We start from the raw sequence: 19785 nt of genomic DNA on the forward strand, positions 1-19785 counted from the left end.
TGCGTGGACTTAAATAAGCTTTACATAATAATCTAACCTTCAAAATTTATTCCCTTTGAAATAAGCATAAAACATTTTTAAAATCTGTTCTCCAATTTTTCTTCTCTTGGTTACGGAAGCCTAAATAACCTGATACCAATATAATAAAGTGATAAAGGGAAAGAGCTTTGGTACAGTCACACACAGGAAACTTAACTGTCATCATCATTTTAACAGTTTGCAGACATCTCTGCCCTTGTTTTGACTAGACCAGAAATGGCAAGGGTTTTTAAGACTCAAATTTTCAAAGAAACCTTTAAATATCCACCAACCAAATTCCAGGATTCTCCACAAGGTATTTTAAATGTGCTGGACATAGATGGATAGGGAAAAATAATAGCATACATCCTTCAGACAAACAGACAAAAACAGTTTTTATAATGTTTTATTATCAACAACAGCTGCTTTACCGTTGTCTTTGTCAGGCAGCTGTTAAAGGGTCGGTGGGAGGACACCCTTGACCCTAACAAGGAAAACTCAAGCCTTTATGTACAAGCAAATTCAGAGCTCTTTTAAATGTCCAAAGCTATTAATTAGTTTAATTGAGGCATTAAACTAATTCTGAATTAACATATTTGAATAACCAAGAACTAAAATGTTCAAATCTTTTCTAGTACAAAAAAATTAAATTTGCTTTAGTTATAAAAGAGCTCTCTCAATATACACAAACTATACACTTCAGACATTCACAAAAATGTGAGCGGAAGGCTTATCAAAAGACATTTAATACAATTAGTTTTCAACAACCCCTGGTGGTCCACATCTACAAAGATTTCCAGCCCAACCCACCCCCCCTCCAAATCCCACCCCCCCCACAGAAAAGCACATACTTACCAGAATTTTTAGCAAGTATGGTTTGGGAATTTGTTTTGTTTTTTTAAAAAAGGCCCCCAGGGCAAGTTATTTACAGTTTAATTGCCACTGTCAACTGATCTGGACCTTGACCGGGATCGGGACCTGGACCTCTGGCGATCCACAGATGCTGGAGACTTAGATCTACTTGAAGAACCACGTTTCTGGCTCTTCTCAGGCACAGGAGACCTACTAACAGAACGGGACTTGCTCCGGCTCCGGCTCCGGCTCCTGGACCGGCTGTAAGACTTGCGACTCCGGGACCGAGACCGGCTACGAGACCTAGAGGAACTCCTGGTCCTGGAACGAGACCTGCTCCGTGACCTACTAGGGAGGAAAATAATCAAGCAAACAAAAATACAATGTAAGTGGCAGGAGCTACAAACCCACCAACTAAAACTTTTGTTTTTAATATGTTAGATACCTGTGCCTTTTGCTGCCTTCGATTAATTTGATTTTTCTCCCATTTATTTCCTTTCCAGAAAGTTTTTCAATAGCATTCTTTAAATCACCGTAAGAGGCGAACTCAACCACCCTACAATGGAAAAAAGCCATTTGTACAATTATATACATCTGGTAGTCTGGTCTCAAACTACATATAGCAATCCAGAGTATCAAGATTACCTTTTCTAGATACTTTCTGCTACTGCTATTATTAAGAATCTTAAATCTTAAAAACAGCATTAGAAGGTTCCTCCACCTCCAAACCATGGACATTTTAAGCTAGGCAGTTCTTTGTTGTGGAGGCCTTTGCCTATGCTTGGTAGCCAATGTTTAGCAGCATCCCAGCCTCTACCTACAAGATGCCCGTAGCACCCTAAACCCATTACAACCACCAAAAATGTGGTCCAATGCCCCCTACAGAGCAAATTCATCCTCAAATGAGAACCAGCATACCCCAATTCTCAGATTTCTGAAAACATTGTTTTCAAAAGGCTGTTATGACCTTCAAAACACACTCACCCTTCATTTAATTTAGGTCGATGTGCATCCGCAAAGGTTACTTCCCCAGCTTGTCTCATGAAATCTTTGAGATCCTTAACACAAGACAATTGTGTCACGCGAAGAAAAGGAAACTTGACACACAAACAACCACATGGTATAAAAAACAAGACTACTGGAAGAGAAGATGTTAGATAAAGTACAAACATGGTATTTACCACACTTGTATTCTATCAGAATTCAAAAATTATCTATGCCAGGGCACGAAATAAGCAAAAAGCATATTGCTTTTAAGCAAAATGCTACAGGAAAATTCAGATTTTAACATTAAAGTAGTATTAGTCTATACTGAGTTCAATACAAAAGGAAGAAAACAAAACAAAACAAAACAAAAAGAAACAGTACATATTTTTAAAGACTAAAGTAAAGATTTTATATTAAAAAAAAAAAAAAAGAAACAGAACATTTACAAGACACCAGTTATTTTGTGCCCCATATGTCATTAAAAAAGTTTACTTTACCTTTATTATTATTTCCCTAGGCTAGTCAAGCAGCAAACCATTAATCGGTCGGAGAAACCTTCATGACATATGCCCGACTGGCTCTTCGCCACCCACTTGAAGGACACTACCCAATCGGTGGAAGCCTTTAATCGCACAGCCCTCCCTATTAGCAGACTATTGGCGGATGCAGGCACCTTCTACTCTTGTGCAGTTACCAAGGACCACTTTACTGCGATCAGGATTCCAACGACCACCTAATTTCGAATCTTTCAACTCTTTTCGACCAGGACCTCTTATTCGGAAGCGTTACAGGAAGACAGCTCTCAATTAGGGATCAGATCACGTTATCAACGCTCTGGGATCGCTGCAACCTGGCACTTCAAGTAAGTGCCCCGATTACGTCTAGACCGGCAAACACAGATCTAGAGGTGGCCAACTGATCACTGTAGGAGCTGACTGGCAAAGTCAACCAGGCCCAACCAAGAGTGACCAAGACAACGATTAGGATAACCCACAGGCACTCCTCGTCATAAGGCCAACGACACAGATAGGCTGGCAAATAAAGGGTTTAATATTTGGTTAAAATTGATTTTAAAAAACAAGAGAAAATATCCTCAAAACATTAAACATTTGATCAAATTAATTAAAGTTTCAAATATCCCCCAATTACTTTTAATCAAAATTTTAAAATTACAATTAATTCCATTAATTTAATTTAAGATAAAATTACTTTTAATAAAAACATAATAAAACATTAATTACCCATTAACTTTTAAAAAGCCACATTAAAATAGCTCAAAACTGTGTTTCAACAAACCTGCCAGCTGACTCTTGAAGATAAATTCTCAACTATAAGCCGATTTTCTGTTCTTACAGGTGGAGCATTTCTGAGGAAGAAAATGAGTACTCACAATGGAAGAAATGCAGCAGTGTGTACCTACTGTGTTCGACTGTGGGCAGATTCAAGCAATAAGATAGAACAAGTCATTCAAATGACTTCCATTGAGTTTCTGAATTATTTTACAGGACTTAATACACACACTAATCAAGAACAGCAGACTACCACAGGAATAATAGAAGTGATTATACAGTAAGCAAAAAACCACTTATCGCTAATTGTTCTTAAACATTAAAATCTCCTCCTGCAGTAATGATTGTTCAAAGCAGCCATTCACGATCCATCACATACCGTCTATCATTTCGAGGTCTGCGACTACTAAAACGGTCAGAATAGCGTCCTCGACCTCGCCCACCTCGAGACCGAGCTCTAGCATGTTCAATAGTAACCCTACAGGAAAGGAAAGAAGGCTCTGTTATCCACACAAGCTACCTGACAGCTAATCTGAAATATCCCAACTGACCTAGTCTGTTCTACCTTACAGTGCTAACGGTCACAAAACTCAGGTTCTCACCTCTCACTGCACAGTTCTTTTCCATCGAGTTCATATACGGCATCATCCGCATCCCTGGGATCCTCAAATTCCTAAAACGTGAACGTGAAAGACAGCTCTTAACATGACTTTAAAATGTATTCTCCAACAGTAAAAGCACCAAAACCGTGTCAAGAATGAGTATCTTAATGACAGTCCCATACACATAAGCTCAACAGAAATGCAATCAGGAGTGGTTTCCCTCCAACTAACAGCAAGGTTTTTAATACCCTACGCTCAGTAAAAATAAAAAACACTGCTTATCAAAATCTTTACCGACTTAACAGCAGTTCTAAAGAACCAGTTGTGAATACTTACCACAAAACCAAAGCCTCTTTTCAGATCAATATCTCTTATTCGTCCATACCCCTTGAAGAATCTTTCCACGTCTTTCTCCCTGGCCGCTGGATTTAACCTCCCGATAAATACTCGACAACCACTCATGGTGTCCGGCTAGTATTTCCTGTTACAAAATAATTCAATTGAGACAATACCAGTGAATGTCCGAAGAATGCCTGGTCAAGGGGTCAAAAACATAAACGGCATAAAATAAAATGTTTACCCGGTGATGTTATAAACAAGATTGCCAAGAGTGCCTCTTATTAGGCCAGGTCCCTTGCAGACAAAATTAAAACTCGGCTCCCAACACGATCCTTCCCTGGGCCCAGACCGCAGCAACCGCAACGCCCACTGCCGCCTCTGGAACTGCGCAGCCGCACTCTCTCCCCGGCTCTTCTGGCCCCCTCCCATCTGCCGCAGTTAGGAAAGGCCGAGAAGTGCGGGCGGAGCCGACCCCGCCCTCCGCAAGGCCAGCCCAATGGCGACGGGCCGCGCGCACGCCGCCGCCTCCCAGGAACGTCACAGCGGGTGGAAGCCGGAATCTCGCGACGCCACCGCCGCGCCTGCGCAGACGGCGGCAGGCGGACGCTGGCAGCCATAAAATGGCGGCGACCGAGCCAGCGGTGGGGTGAGCCGCGCGTGCCAAACGCCCTTCTCCCTCCCCCCTCCCCGGACTCCACAGTTCCGGAGTCACTGTGCCCGTCCCAGAAAGCCCTAACCACGCCCCGAGCAAAGGCATCAGCCCAATACTCGGGGAGGGTCCGGGTAGTGAAGAGGTAAGGAGGCAGGGAGGGGCACACGACCCCCGTGTAAAAACGACCATAACCACAACCGCCCTTCCACCGTCAGTTCCCCTCAAACAATACCCAAAGGGAGACGTGCCCCAGCGCCCACCTCGAATAAACTGCGCTCATTGGACGCCGTCCTCCGCAAAGAGAGCAGCCCTGGCCACTCACGATCTGAACGGCCATGAAGAAGCTTCGATCCGAGAAGCCTTTCCCTCAAAGTGAGCCACTCACCTACCGGACAGGGTCTTTGGCAGCTGAGACCAGAGAGGTCCGTAGTCTGCGACGGAGCCGTCTACCTCCCCGCAGACCAGGACTAGTCTCGTCTACGCCTTTTCACAACTGACGCACTTAGCTGCTCCTGCGTCCCACAAAATGGAGGGCGCGCCCTGGCGTCACTTCCGGTACCGCCCCTGGGACCTCCCCGTTGGCTCTAAGGGCGGAAATTTCCGCGGAGCCGGAAGTTTACGCGGGGCTGGAGCCTCTTAACGGCGACCGCCCCAGAAACCTGTACCCGGGATGGGCGGGGCCGAGGGGCGGGAACTGGCGTGGGTGAGGCCGTCAGGTGCCCCACGCTCAAAGGGCCGCGGTGGAAGGTGTTTGCGTCAACTGGGCGGTGGAGTGCTGTTCCCCGTTGTCTGCCTGGTGAAGATACGCTAGAGCCAATGACATTTCTTTTTTATCTGAAGTCTTTTAAAGATACCCCCAGAAATACGGGGTGAAAGAAACTCAGACTTTGCAAAAATATTTGGCCATCTATGACCCCTTGCTTCTTGCTGTTTGTGGTTGAACTTCGGCAGATGCTCCTTAATGCACAAGTGAATATTTTAGCCATACTGTCATACCATGGACATGTGGTTTACACTAAGAAGACTGAGGAACTGCAGTATTTTTTTTAAACGGAAGGTTCTCGCACAATGAAATCTTGAAATTGGGACTGCAGCTAGCAGGCCGTCTTGAAGCCAAAATGCAGATTTCTGCACTAGAGCTGAGCTGGTTGGAAGAGGTTTCAAGCTACTTTTAAAGTCCCAAATGGTATTTGGTTAACCTTCCCTATTTAAGTTTCTGTAATGTAACACATAAAAGTATACTATTCTTCAGAAACAAAAGACTATGTTTTCAAAATGTGGGTGAAACAGCCTTCCACATCTTTAGCTACACATTTCCCCAGCAAGGTTGTCAGGCTTAGCAATCCAGGCATAAAGAGAATGTGAAAAGGTTACTTTTCTTTAACGCTTTTAGGTGGAACCCAAGGCACCCCATTTTTCAGAGGTGCCAGACATCTAGGGTTGCTATTTGCAACTAAAGTTACACAGAGCAAGAGTAGTTCAAGAAGCCGCTGAGATACAGACCCTCGCTCTGACCTCCTAGCTCTTAGAAACTCTAGATGTGAATTTTGATAGTTTTTATGGGTTGAGTTCATCCATTTATACATTTGTTTATTTTTTTTAATTTTAAAAGACTTTATTTATTTGAGAGAAAACAAGAGAGAGCATGGGGGGAGGGGCAGAGGGAGAAGCCAACACCACCAACACCATCACCCCACCCCCTCGGAGGAGGGAGCCCCTCATGGGGCTCTATCCTAGGACTCTGGGATCAGGACCTGAGCCTAACGCAGAGACAGAATAAACTGAGTCACCCAAGTGCCCCTCAACATTTGTTTATTTTAAGAAGAGCCTCAGTAAGTATGTAGTAAAATTGTGAACTTAGGCCATCTATAGTGTGGGAAATTAAGGATGGATTTAAAAGAAATTAAGAGTTTGTTATAAGAAAATACCTTTAGCTACTAGCCCAATAAATACTGGCCTCTCGTAATGTACAAATTGTCCCAAACCAGTACTTATTTAGCTACATTTGTTCCCTTTCTGCATAATTTTAAAAAATTGGCCTTCCAATTATTTTCTACATTTTTCTATTGACTATGATAGAAGCAATAACTTGTGATTTTAGTCTCTAAATGTTATTTTTGCTGCAATAACAAAGTAATCTAAAGAAGGTTTTCTGGGAGTGAAAGACAAGACTGATCGTGTTGTATATCATGAAGAATGTTGCTGTCTTCAGCACAGTGTTGTGATTTTTTTCAGGACTAATTTTTTTTTTCTAAAGCCTATTAATCTTAAAAAGAAAATTGTTATTTCACCAGCAAAATGAGTTTATTCAGGAATAGTAGAGAACTATAATTCAAGACATATAAGCTGCAGAAAAACCATAGGCAAGTCCTACAAGGAAAGGAACATGTTAGGGAGAAGGAGGAAATTAGAGGGCTTGTTTTGAAGGAAAGTCCAAAGGTTGTTGGAGAAAAGCATGTTTTCTCATTTGTTCAGTACAAGAGTGGTCATTTTCTTTCTTTTTTTTTTTCTTTAAAGATTTAATTATTTATCTAAGAGAAAGAAATAGAGCGTGCTAGTGGGGAGGGACAAAGGCAGTGGGGGAAGAATCCCACACAGACTCCCTGCTGAAGCCAGCACCCATTAAGGGATTCAATCTCACAACCCATGAGATCTTGCTTGAGCCCAAACCAAGTCAGATGTACTGAGAGGCCCCAGGGATAGACATTCTCTCATGGGAAATGCAGTGTATACCTTTTCCATGTTGGAGACTGGGATGATTCTTTCTTCTTGAGGTTTCTTCTTTTGGGGTCTGTTAACTGACACTTATTCCTGTAACTGCAGATGTGTGGTTTAGCTCCCACTAGAGCCTCCAGACTCTAGTAAGTTTTCTCTTCATTAGTTTTTTACAAAGCCTTTTCCTTGATTTGTTTACTGTTAAAAGGTTCGATTTCCACAAAGGTAATTTTTCATTAGTGTGCCTAGTGACTTAATCTACAATTCCTGCATATGGGTATGTGTTGGGTTTTTTTTTCCCCCGAAATGCCTAGCACAGAAAAGGTTTGGTATCTGTAAACTTGGATTCACATTAGCATCTTTTTTTTCCCCCAAGTCATCCTCCTCCTATATTAATGTTTCAACAGAATGGCATAGCATCTTTTTCCCAAGACATCCAAGTGAGTTGCAAATTTTAGAAAAGGGAGAAAAAAGACACAGGGAAATCACAGATTAAAATAAACACAATAAAATAAAATTAAAATATTTGGGGTGCCTGGGTGGCTCGGTGGGTTAAAGCCTCTGCCTTCGGCTTGGGTCGTGATCCCAGGGTCCTGGGGTCGGGCCCCGAGTCAGGCTTTCTGCTCAGCGGGGAGCCTGCTTCTCCCTTTCTCTCTGCCTGCTTGTGATCTCTGTCTGTCAAATAAATTTTTTAAAACTCTTAAAAAAAATTAAATTAAATTAAAATATTAACACAGTTTATGGGCCATTTCTGTTGGGGTCTTTCAACACAACCATGAGATATTTCATTCATCACGTTCCTAATTTCATCCAACACCGGGGTCAGCAAATTATGGCCTGTGGACCTAATCCAGCCTGTCACTTGTTTTTGTGTGGCCTGAGGATGGTTTTACATTTTTAATGGTTGGAGTTGAGAGAAGGTGAGCAAAGGAAGATTTCGTGACAAATGAAAATGAGATGAAATTCAAAGGTCAGTATCCATAAAGCTTTTTTTGAACACAGCCACTCCTGTTCATTTACTTACTGTCTAGATCTGTTTGTCTTGCCACAAAAGCAGGGCTGCATAGTTCCAATAGAGGCCATAAGGACCACAATACCTAAAATATTGACTATCCGGCCCTTTACAGAAGACATCTGCCAACCTCTGAGCTAACTGATTCCTAAACTTTAAACAGTTTCGTGAATGCTCCAGCCAACTCCCTTTGTGAGATAAAACTGTAAAGGACAGAGAATTCGATCTTTATTTTTAAATAGAGTTGATAATTTTCCAATTATAAAAATATCTATATGCTCATTATCGCAAAAATGTGCAACAGGGGAGATAATTGAAAGAAGAGAACACTTGTGAAGCCAGCTCACCCAGGGAACCTCAGATTATGGTTCGCTGTTTTTCTTTCTTATGTTTTCTTTCCTGAGTGTTTAATACATATTTTATTTTCTAATTCAAAAATAATACATCATCATTTTCAAAAAACATAGAGATTTTTTTAATTTTTTAAATTTATTTTTATTTTTTTAAAAGATTGTATTTATTCATTTGACAGACAGAGATCACAAGTAGGCAGAGAGGCAGGCAGCGAGGAAGGGGGACCCAGGCTCCCAGAACTCTGGGATCATGACCTGAGCTGAAGGCAGAGGCTTTAACACACTGAGCCACTCAGGCACCCCCACAGAGATTTTTAAAAGATGTTAAAATGCTATCCTTATTCCCAACCCTGAAGGATACCTATTTGACCTTTTAAATAATTTCTCTGTAGTGTTCCTCTCAAAAGCACAGTTGCATTTCCAAAATATGAATCATCCTCATATATAGAATTTGGTTTCATGAGGGGTTTTTATTCAGAAAACATAATCACAGGCATTTTTCATGTTTCTTTAATATGTTTATGAACAAAAGTATATATTCAAATTTGTGTCTGTTTTTCCTCTTAACATGACACAAGCACATGACTGGGGAAAATTCTCATCCTAATCAATAACTCTGTTTTTCTGAAAATGTACTAAATAACACCAGATGCTTAAAAATTCCTATCCAAAACTTCCATCACAAAGAAAAAATCTGCTTCCTTGCTTCTAGCTAATAATTCCAAAGATTTTTTTGAAAGGGTATCCTTAATCTTTCTTGGAAATTTATGGCTTTTAAAAATGTTCCATTTTTTGACTGATTTATCCCTACAGCCCTATCTGACTTCTTTTTATTGCTACATCGTGGTTTTTTATCATTTTTTAATTTAGTGCATAGTAGTTAAAAGACCTGTGAACCCACAACTTTAATTTCAGTACCTAGAGCAATATTTCTCAACACCAGCCATACACTAAAATCATATGGGAAGTGTTTATAATGTTCTGTTGCCTGGGTCCCTACTGGCAGAAATTCTGATCCAGTTGTCTGGGCTGGAACCCTACCGAGTGTGTTAGTAAGGGCTGCAGGTGCTTCTGATACTCAACCAGGAGTCTGAGAGGAATGCTGAACGAGGTCGAGGAGCTCACTTTTTTGTTCTTCATAAAATCCATCTATCATCTAGCTCCATCTTCTTTACCTCTGTTCTTGATTATCCTCTAACTCAATGGTTCCTTTTTTTCTTTTTCAAGATTTTATTTATTTGGGAGAGACAGAGAGAGAAAACATGAGGTGGGGATGAGGAGGAGGAAGAGGCAGGCTCCCTGCTGAACAGGAACTCAATGCCAGGACTCTGGGATCATGACCTGAGCAGAAGGCAGACGCTTAACTGACTGAGCCACCGAGGCACTCCTAACTCAATGGTTCTTCTAAAAAGAATCATCTGGGCACTTTTCCAATAGTAGATCCACAGTGCCATTTTCCCAGAGAAAAGCCTGATTCAGGAATGTGATACTCAGGAATCTAAATATATAACTGGCACCTTCATCAAGTGGTTCTGAACTATAGTTTGCATCCACTAATCAGACCTGTGTTGTTGGTTTGTGGCTCCCTTTCTCATGATCTCAGCACCCAGTCCATATTCTCTCTCCTCTTCTCAAGCAACCTTGTCTCCTTCATTGTTAGCCGGTGTATTAGTTATCTGTTACTGGATAACAAAGTACCCCCAAAGTTAACAACTTCAAACAAAAGGATTTATGATCTCATAGTTTCTGTGATTCGGGAATCCAGGAATGGCTTGACTGGGTGGTTCAGCGTTGAGTCTCTCATGAAACTGCAGTCAGGCTTTTGACTGGGGCTGCGGTCTTATCTGAGGCCTGGGGGGGGGGGGCTACTTCCAAGTTCACTTCCACAACTCCTGACATGCCTCAGGCCCTTGCTGGCCATTGATGGAAAACTTTGGTTCTTTCCCATGGGGGTCTCTCCATAGGCTGCCTGAATGTCCTCATGACAGTGCGGCTGAGTATCCCGAGAGAGAGGGATCTGAGAAAGTGCACCAAAGAGGAAGCTGCAGTCTTTTTATAATCTGATCTTGGAAATGGCATACCATAGTGTTATTAGTTTGCTAAGGCTGCCATCACAAAATACCAATAACTGGGTGGATTACAACAATAGAAAATGTATTGTATCACAGTTCTGGAGGCTAGAAGTCCCAGCTCAACGTGTGAGCAGGGCTGTGCTTTGTCCAGAAGCTCTAGGGGAGGATTCGTCTTGCATCTTCCTAATATTTGGTGTTTGTCAGGCGTCCTTGGGGTTCCTGGCTTGCAGATGCACCACTCCAATCACATGGCTATCTCCTCCTGTGTGTCTTCATCATTGTCCCTCCTTGCGTGTTTGTCTGTTCACACTTGTGTCCGAATTTCCCCTTTGTGATAAGGACACCAATCACACTGGATTATGGTCTGCCCTAATGATTTCATTTTAACTTAATTATGTCTATAAAGGCCCTATTCCCAACTAAGATTGCATCCTGGGGCGCTGGGGGTTAGAACTTCAACACACCTTTCTGCAGAAGACACAATTCAACCCAGAACACAGAGCTTCTGCCATATGCTATTGGTCACAGAGCCCAACCCCGGTACAGTGTAGACAGTGTGGGAGGGAGCTGCACAGGCCATGAGAACCAGGGGGAGGGCATGACAGGGGTCATCAAAGACTAACTACCACAATACTTCCTATGTCACACAGAAAATAGACATTATTGGGGCACCTGAGAGGCTGAGTGGGTTAAGCCTCTGCTTTCGGCTCAGGTCATGATCCCAGGGTCCTGGGATCAAGCCCCGCATCAGGCTCTCAGCTCAGCAGGGAGCCTGCTTCCTCCTCACTCTCTGCCTGCTTCTCTGCCTACTTGTGATCTCTGTGAAATAAATAAAATCTTTTTAAAAAAGGAAATAGACATTATCTTCTTTTTTTTTTTTTAAGATTTTATCTATCTATTCAAAGAGAGAGAAGAGAGCACAAGTAGGCAGGGCAGCAAATAGAGGGAAAGGGAGAAGGAGAAGCAGGCTCCCCTGCTGAAAAGAGAGACAATGCAGGACTCTATCATAGGACCCTGGGATCATGACCTGAGTCAAAGGCAGATGGTCAACTGACTGAACTACTCATTTGTCCCTAGACATTATCTTCCATTATCTGGGAATAAAGAAAAAAGAATTGAAGTTATCAGGCTGCCACTGCTTCCATCTCTCCCCCTCCATCTTCAGATTACGTATATTTTCACGCATCTTCTTCCCATCCAGAGAAACAAGGGGTTTAATTTCTGCCCAAGCCTTTTGGTTCTTTGTGTACCAGATTCCAGACCTTGCTCTGTGCATCATTTTTCTCTCTCCTTTTTCTTTCTATCTTAAGTTCCATCCTCTCCACTATGTCTTTGATCCTTAACGGTTTCCCCCTTTAAAACATTTTTTTAAAGATTTTAGTTATTGGGGCGCCTGGGTGGCTTAGTGGGTTAAAGCCTCTGCCTTCGGCTCGGGTCATGATCCCGAGGTCCTGGGATCGAGCCCCACATGGGGCTCTCTGCTCAGCGAGGAGCCTGCTTCCCTCTCTTTCTCTCTGCCTGCCTCTCTGCCTACTTGTGATCTCTGTCTGTCAAATAAACAAAATCTTTAAAAAAAAAAAAGATTTTAGTTATTTATTTGAGAGAGAACATGAGCAGGGGGGAGGGGCAGAGGGAGGGGGAGAAGCAGACTGCCTGCTGAGCAGGCAGCCCAATACAGGACTTGATCCAAGGACCCTGGGATCAGGACATGAGCCAAAGGCAGATGCTTAACCAACTGAGCCACCCAGGTGCCCTAAAAACTTTTTTTTTTTTTAAAGAAACCCTCCTCTTAACCTCTGTTACTTGTCAAACTGCCCCATCTCACCTTTCCTAAGCCAACATATTTATTTTTTTTAAATCCAGTCAGCCAGCACATAGTTAAGAGCCTGCTTCTCTCTCTCCTTCTACCTGCCGCTCTGCTTACTTGTGCTTTCCACCTTTCTGTCAAATGACTAAATAAAATCTTTTTTTTAAAAAAAGGGATAAATTGATGTTGTGGTAACCAACTCCCAAGATGACCCCCAAGGATCCTCACATTCTGGTTTTCACACATTCTCTCCAATGCATACCAAGTTTGGTCTATGTGATCAGTAGAATATCAAAAGAATGTGTAGATCAATAGATCAGTAAATCAGTAGCATCAGTAGAATGTGATCGACAGAAGCGAAAACATTGGAAATTAGGCTTAAGAGACTACAGCTTCCATACTGAGTAATCTCTTTCTCTCTCTCTCTCTCTCTCTCTCTCTCTGTCACACACACACACACACACACACCCCACCACCACCACCACCACCACCACCACCTCAGAGAAAAGCCAGCCGCAGAGTGGTGACACTCCTGTAACCTAAGGAGAGGCTGACTGAAGCGTCCAGCCAACAGCCCGCAAGGAAGGGAGCCCAGACAACAACCACACAAGCAGGCTTGAAGCAGATTCTCCAGCCCCACTGACTCTTGAGATAACCACAGCCCTAGCCGACAGCAGGAGTGCAGCCCCCCTTAGTGATGCTAAGTCAGAACCACCCAGCTAAGCCACTCCCAGATTCCTAGCCCTCAGAAACTGTGGGACACGATACATACTTGTTTCCAACTATTGAGTTTTGGGGTGACCTGTCACACAGCAGCAGGTCACAAAGAGAGATGGCGAAGCAACAATTGTCAGTCATGGGATTGACGGGGGTAGTGGTAAAGGCAGGGGACGAATTAGAGAAATGCTGAGAAGGCAAGTTCCACCCCGTTGGTGAGGGATATGACAGGGTAGGTAAGGGGAAGTTAAGCATCAGATTTCACCTCCAGGCTGTAGTATGTGCATGACACGGAGTACAGGATTGAGGGGTAATGCCCATGAATTCCCTGGGCTTCTTGGAGTTGGAAGTCCACGGGACAGCCACATACTGGAATCGCTGGGAGGAGATGCCAGCAGGCAGTGGGTGCACAGGGTCTGAAGCAGAGGGGGCAGTTTAAGCCAGAGCAGGTTTGAGGTTTTTTTTTTAAGTTTTTATTTTATTTTTATTTTTTGGTAATCTCTATACCCAACATGGAGCTCGAACTCACAACCCAGAAATCAAGAGTTGTGTGCCCTTCTGACTAAGCCAGCTGGGCACCCCCAGAGCAGTTTTTAAGATCCAGTTGAAAGGGTTCCCCAGAGATGTGACAGCTGTACAGTGAAAATAGATGAAGTCACCCAGGTTTTTGTTGAGGCCAAGATGGGGAGAGAGCATTCTGAGGACAGATTAAGAATGTACTTGGCGCAGGGTGCCTGGGTGGCTCAGTCAGCTAAGTGATTTACTTCGGCTCAGGTCATGATATGATCTTTGGGTCCTGGGACCCAGCCTTGCCCTGGTTTCCGGGATTAGCAGGGAGTCTGCTTGTATCTCTCCCTCTGCATCTCCCCTCTGCTCTTGTGCATGCACATTCTCACACACGCTCCCCCCCCCACCTCTCAAATAAATAAAATCTTTAAGAAATGTATTTACCATAAAATTAATCAGTTCTGCAGATGTCATGTACAGCATGGAAGCCACAGTTAAAAATACAGTATTGGATATTTGATAGTTGCTAAGGGAGCAGATTTTAAAAGTTTTAATCACAAGATGAAAAAATCATAGCTAAGTGTGGTGAGCAGATGAACTGTGATCATTTAGCAATATATACAAATATCAAATCATTACATTATATACCTGAAACTAATATAATGTTGAGTGTCAGTTATATATCAATAAAAATAAATTTTTTAAAAACTGTATTTTGGGTGCCTGGGTGGCTTACTCATTAAGCCATCTGCCTTCAGCTCAGGTCATGATCCCAGGGTCTTGGAATGGAGCCCCACGTGGCGCTCCCTGCTCAGTGGGGAGCCTGCTTCTCCCTCTGCCTGCCGCTCCCCTTCTTGTGTGCTCTCTTTCTTGCTCTCTCTCTTTGGCAAATAAATAAATAAAATCTTAAATACATCCATACATCCATATATACTGTATTTGCCTTGGAAGGAGGCTTCCAGGGACCAATGGAAGAAGGGCTTTGAGTCCAGGGGACCCCAAGCATGAACACTATGGGGACGAGAGTTGTGGGGGGGTAGGCCGACCAGAGGCTTACAATCTGGGCAGGACCAAGGGTTCCAGGAATATGAGTAACTCACTTTACAATTCGGGCAGGACATATTGCTCTTTCCACTGGGCCAAGGTCAGTTTGCTCTTTCCACTGGGCCAAGGTCAATTTCAGTATGGAATGGAGAGGTGGGCAGAGTGGAGTCTTGGAAAACAGGCTGAGAGTGGAACAGAGCGCTGGCTCAGGGGCTGTCCTGGCCTCCCCCAGACCTCCTCAGCACACTGCCTCTTTGACCCAACCTCCTCCAGGAAGATGGGGCTAAAAAGGAACACAATAATATGATGCTAACAGCAGGGTTTGATGTCCTGTGTGGTGATTTATCTTTTGGGTTTCAAAGCATTTTACGAGTATTGCTTATCCCAGGAAGATTTGAAAGAGGCCAAATTTAGGGCAATGCCAATAATAATAATAACCGCTTACATGTGTCGAGTGCTTACTGTTCCTGACGCTGTGCTGCCCAGACCTTGCGTGCATTCAATCACTTAAATTTGAAAACAAACCAAGTTTTCACTAGAGGTGACTGAGACAGAGACGTAAAGGAAGCAACTTCCAGGGATCACCCAACAAGTGAGCATGGGTACCCGAGCCTGTCATCTCACAGGGCTCTAAGTGACACTGCTATGACGAAAAGTAAATACAGGGTAAGTCTACAAGGACAACTTGAGGACCAGAGAGAAGTTTCAGGGATACCTGGGTGGCTCAGTCGGTTCAGCGTCCAACTCTTGATTTTAGCTCAGGTCATGATCTCAGAGTTGTGAGTTCAAGCCCCGCTGGGCTTTATGCTGGGCACGGAGCCTGCTCCAAAAAAAGGGAGTTAGAAAGAGAGAGAGAGGAGTTTCAGAAAACAAGTGGTCATACAAGAGGGAAGACAAGACCAGGGGCATCAGCTCCGAGTGTGACTGGCCAGGAAGCACACCCTGTGAGAAGGCAGCTTCCACCTCCCAGTGCGCGGTCAAGGTTATCTTACTTGGAGTCGGAAGCTGCAGCAGCGGCTCCATCCAGCAGGCCTGCACAGAGCTTCCCAGTATGTAAACCCCTGGGGACACATCATTACTTTCTAAGGGATGTCTGCATTCAAGTCCAAGTTAAGGGACCCACCTGTAATTCTAGATGCTTGTCTTAGCCAGTCTGAGCTGCTGTAACAGAACACCTTAAACTGGGTGGCTTATAAGCAGTAACATTGATTTCTGACGGTTCTGGAGATGAAATTTAAGATCACATCTCCAGGAGATGCCTTATCAGATGAGAGCCCACCTTCTGGTTCATAGAGGAGCCAGCCGTCTCCATGTCCCCTCACATGGATGAAGGAGTGATAGCGCTGTCTGGATCTCCTTTATTAGGGCGCTAATCCCTTTACCTGATCATCTCCCCAAAGCCCCACTTCCAAACACAATCTCATTGTGGATTAGGATCTCTACATATGGGGGCGGGGGGAGATACATTCAGTCCCTAACAACCCTCCTTTCCAATCTTTTGCTTTTAACTAAATTGGAGGAGGTTATAACCAAGTCGCCAGCCAACACCTTATTAAATGTAATTTTGGGGCACCTGGGTGGCACAATTGGTTAAGTGTCTGACTCTTGGTTTGGGCTCAGGTCATGATCTCAGGTCCGTGAGATCGAGCCCAGAGTTGGGCTTTGCACTCGCTGAGGAGTCTGCTTGGGTTTCTCTCTCTCCCTCTCACTCTGGCTCCTCCCCTTCCCATGTGCATGTGCTCTTTCTCTCTTTTTCTCTCAAATAAATAAATCTAAAAAGAGTGTAGTTTTAATCAGCCATAAAATCATTTTGGACATATAACTCACAAGGAATTTTACAAATTGTGTGACATCACTTTAACAAAACTCCATTCCCATCTACTTGTTTATGTAAACATTTATGTTTACATAAATACGTTTGTGTAACCATATGTTTACATATGTTTATGTAAACATTTCTCAGCACTTACATATGTAAATGCCTCCTTCTTGCAATGAATATTATTTAATAATATTCATTAAATATAAATGAATAAATAATATTCATTCAAGGTTATATGGGGAAAAATAGCCTGATCCACCTCATTCAAAGATGTCTTTCCAGTAAAGTTACTTTCAAAATGGAATAACTATCCAAAATTGTAATATATTTATTGCGGGGTATAGAAGGTGAAAGAATTCACCTGAGGTAGGACAAATGAAATAGAATTTTATTGAGTACACTGCAAGGGAGCAGCAGGCAGGACAGCAAAGGAGAGACGGCCATGAGGGGGTGGGGAGGGGCTGTATTTACGGGATAGAGTGAGGGAACACAGGCACAGATGGAATTTCCCTTTTTTTGGTAATCTTGGGAACTGCACCTGGCTGGAAGTAGCCCACTGACCCTTTTGAGCCTATAGCTTAATGAACCTGTATGCCTCAGCTCCGCGGTCACTGTGGGCCCTTTAGCCTGGCTCAAGTTTCTATTCCCTCAAGCCTGTTGCCTAAAAGCAGCCTCTACCTTTATGTTGTATTGATGACAGGCAATTGAACATTTTGAAATTTCCATTTAAAGATTTTATTTATTTATTTGAGAGACTCAGAGAGAGAGAGAGAGAGAGAGAGACAGTGAGCGAGCATGAGCGGAGAGAGGGAGGAGCAGACTCCCAGTGTGGGGCTGGATCCCTGGAACCTGGGATCACGACTGAGCTGAAGGAAGACACTTCACTGACTGAGCCACCCAGGCGCCCTGAAATTTTCCATTTATATACACAATGTTGATGCATAGAAATAAGAAAGTGCTTAAAAATACTTTCAGGTATAAAAACATAATAGGGTTAAAGTCTGTGGGGGCGGAGGAATGGAAAGGGTCTTAAAAAGAAAAGGAATGATAAAAATTTCTGTCTTCGAAGAACTGGGAAGTACCTGGGTGGCACATCTGGTTAAGCATCTGACTCTTGATTTAGGCTCAGGTTGTGATCTCAAGGTCATGAGATCAAGCCCCACATCCAGCTCGGTGCTCAGCCTAGAGCCTGCTTAAGACTCTTTCTTCTGCCCTTCCCCCCTGCACCCCAATGAGCTTGCTCACGCGCACGTGCTCTCTCTCTCTCTGTGTCTCTCTCTCAAATAAATAAATATTTTAGAAGGAGGAGGAAGAAGAGGGGAGAGGAGAAACAGTTTCCTTGTTTTTAAATAACCAGGACAGACGCCTGGGTGGCTCAGTGGGTTAAGCCTCTGCCTTCGGCTCAGGTCATGATCCCAGGGTCCTGGGATCGAGCCCCACATCGGGCTCTCTGCTCAGCAGGGAACCTGCTTCCCTTCCTCTCTCTGCCTGCCTCTCCGCCTACTTGTGATCTACTTCTGTCAAATAAATAAATAAAGTCTTTAAAAAAAATAAAATAAATTAAAAAAAATAAAATAACCAGGATAGGGCACCTGGATGGCTCTGTTGGTTAAGCAACTACCTTCATGAAGCTCAGGTCATGATCCTGGAGTCCTGGGATCGAATTCTGCAACGGGCCCCCAGCTCTATAGGGAGTCTGCTTTTACCTCTGACCTTCTCCCCTCTCATGCTCTCCCTCTCTCTTTCATTCTCTCAAATGAGTAAATAAAATCTTAAAATAAAATGACCAGGATAGTATCAAATTGCAACGGTATGCAGATCTCAATGGATTTGTCATAGTTTTGTTCCAGAATGTTGCTAAAGAAAATGCATTAGAAATCACGTCCTTTATAACTATGTCAATCAATGATGAAAAGTTTTAGCTGTCACCTTAAAAATGTGGTGAAAAGTCCATCATTTTTCCAAGTTCTTTTTTTTTTAAAGATTTTATTTATTAATTTGACAGAGAGAAATCACAAGTAGACGGAGAGGCAGCCAGAGAGAGAGAGAGATAGGGAAGCAGGCTCCCTGCTGAGCAGAGAGCCTGATGCGGGACTCAATCCCAAGACCCTGAGATCATGACCTGAGCCGAAGGCAGCGGCTTAACCCACTGAGCCACCCAGGCGCCCCCCAAGTTCTTTTAAAGGCAAGATGAACAGTGAGGTCAGAAGACCACAGGTCTGAGCCACAGAACTCCACACATGAACACAAGGAGGTAGATTCAAAAGGGCAAGTGTAGGGGTAATGACCTCACCTCAGGGAGAAACTGGAGACCTGGCCACACTATGAATTCTGTTCCCTGCTTCTCCATCGGGTGACATTCTGGGAAGCAGAGGGCTGCTCCCAAAGGCCATTTCCCCTCCCTTCTTGTGGGGCTCCAAGCCTATATAAACACTATTAGAGGGTGTCTGGGTGGCTCAGACGGTTAAGCAACTACCTTCAGCTCAGGTCATGATCCCGGAGTCCTAGGATTGAGTCCCGCATCGGGCTCCCTGGCTTCTCCCTCTGACCTTCTCGCCTCTCATGCTCTCTCTCACTGTCTCTCTTTCTCAAATAAATAAAATCTTAAAACAAAAACCAAAACACCATTGGAGTCAGCAGCTCTGAAACTCAGTATCAGACTCATCGAAGGGCCTGGATGACAGTGTGATTTCTGGGTCCTCCTCAGACCCGTGGAATCATGGTCTCTGAGAAAGAAACTGTCCCCAGCCCAAGCTGGTGTGAATGGTGCTGTCTGGTATGAAGAGTTGTTCCTTCCTAGAAAAACTGCGTTGCGGAGAAAACACTTGAGCAATTTTGGACAGATTTTAACTGGCCTTAGAATCTTTTCTGGGAACTTTACCCAGCCTGTAACAGGCACGGGAGAAGCCAGAGGGCTTTAATCAATGTTAAACCAAGGTCGTTCTGACAGTCTTTAGCTTGACACTCTTCCTCCCTCTTTTTGTCCACAGTCTGACA

General features: G+C 43.6%; 1 protein-coding gene and 1 long non-coding RNA gene across 6 annotated transcripts in view; one reads left to right on the forward strand and one right to left on the reverse strand.

The window, feature by feature from the left end:
* Nucleotides 1–408: 408 nt before the first annotated feature.
* On the reverse strand, nt 409–5279 carry SRSF5 (serine and arginine rich splicing factor 5). 5 transcript variants are annotated; one of them, XM_082734017.1, is made up of 8 exons: nt 5000–5279; nt 4085–4229; nt 3749–3819; nt 3526–3624; nt 3154–3223; nt 1855–1928; nt 1316–1426; nt 409–1215 (listed from the first exon to the last, which is right to left on the reverse strand). In XM_082734017.1, exons 2-8 carry the CDS (start codon nt 4208–4210, stop codon nt 951–953), a joined length of 816 nt encoding a protein of 271 aa, XP_082590143.1. In that variant the 5' UTR covers nt 4211–4229; nt 5000–5279; the 3' UTR covers nt 409–950. The 5 variants fall into 5 exon arrangements, with proteins under 5 accessions (XP_082590143.1, XP_082590139.1, XP_082590141.1 ...); XM_082734013.1 differs by having other exon boundaries at nt 409–1218; XM_082734015.1 differs by having other exon boundaries at nt 409–1218; nt 5129–5269.
* Nucleotides 5280–5379: 100 nt separating this feature from the next.
* LOC309866353 overlaps nt 5380–19785 on the forward strand; it is a 40184-nt gene continuing 25778 nt past the window's right edge. Inside the window, exons 1-2 of the long non-coding RNA XR_014312594.1 lie at nt 5380–5932; nt 8281–8424. This is a non-coding gene — a long non-coding RNA (uncharacterized lncRNA). The remainder of the gene's footprint in view (nt 5933–8280; nt 8425–19785) is intronic.

Source organism: Mustela nivalis (genome assembly GCF_964662115.1).
Source record: "Mustela nivalis genome assembly, chromosome: 6".
NCBI classification, from domain to species: Eukaryota; Metazoa; Chordata; class Mammalia; order Carnivora; family Mustelidae; genus Mustela; species Mustela nivalis.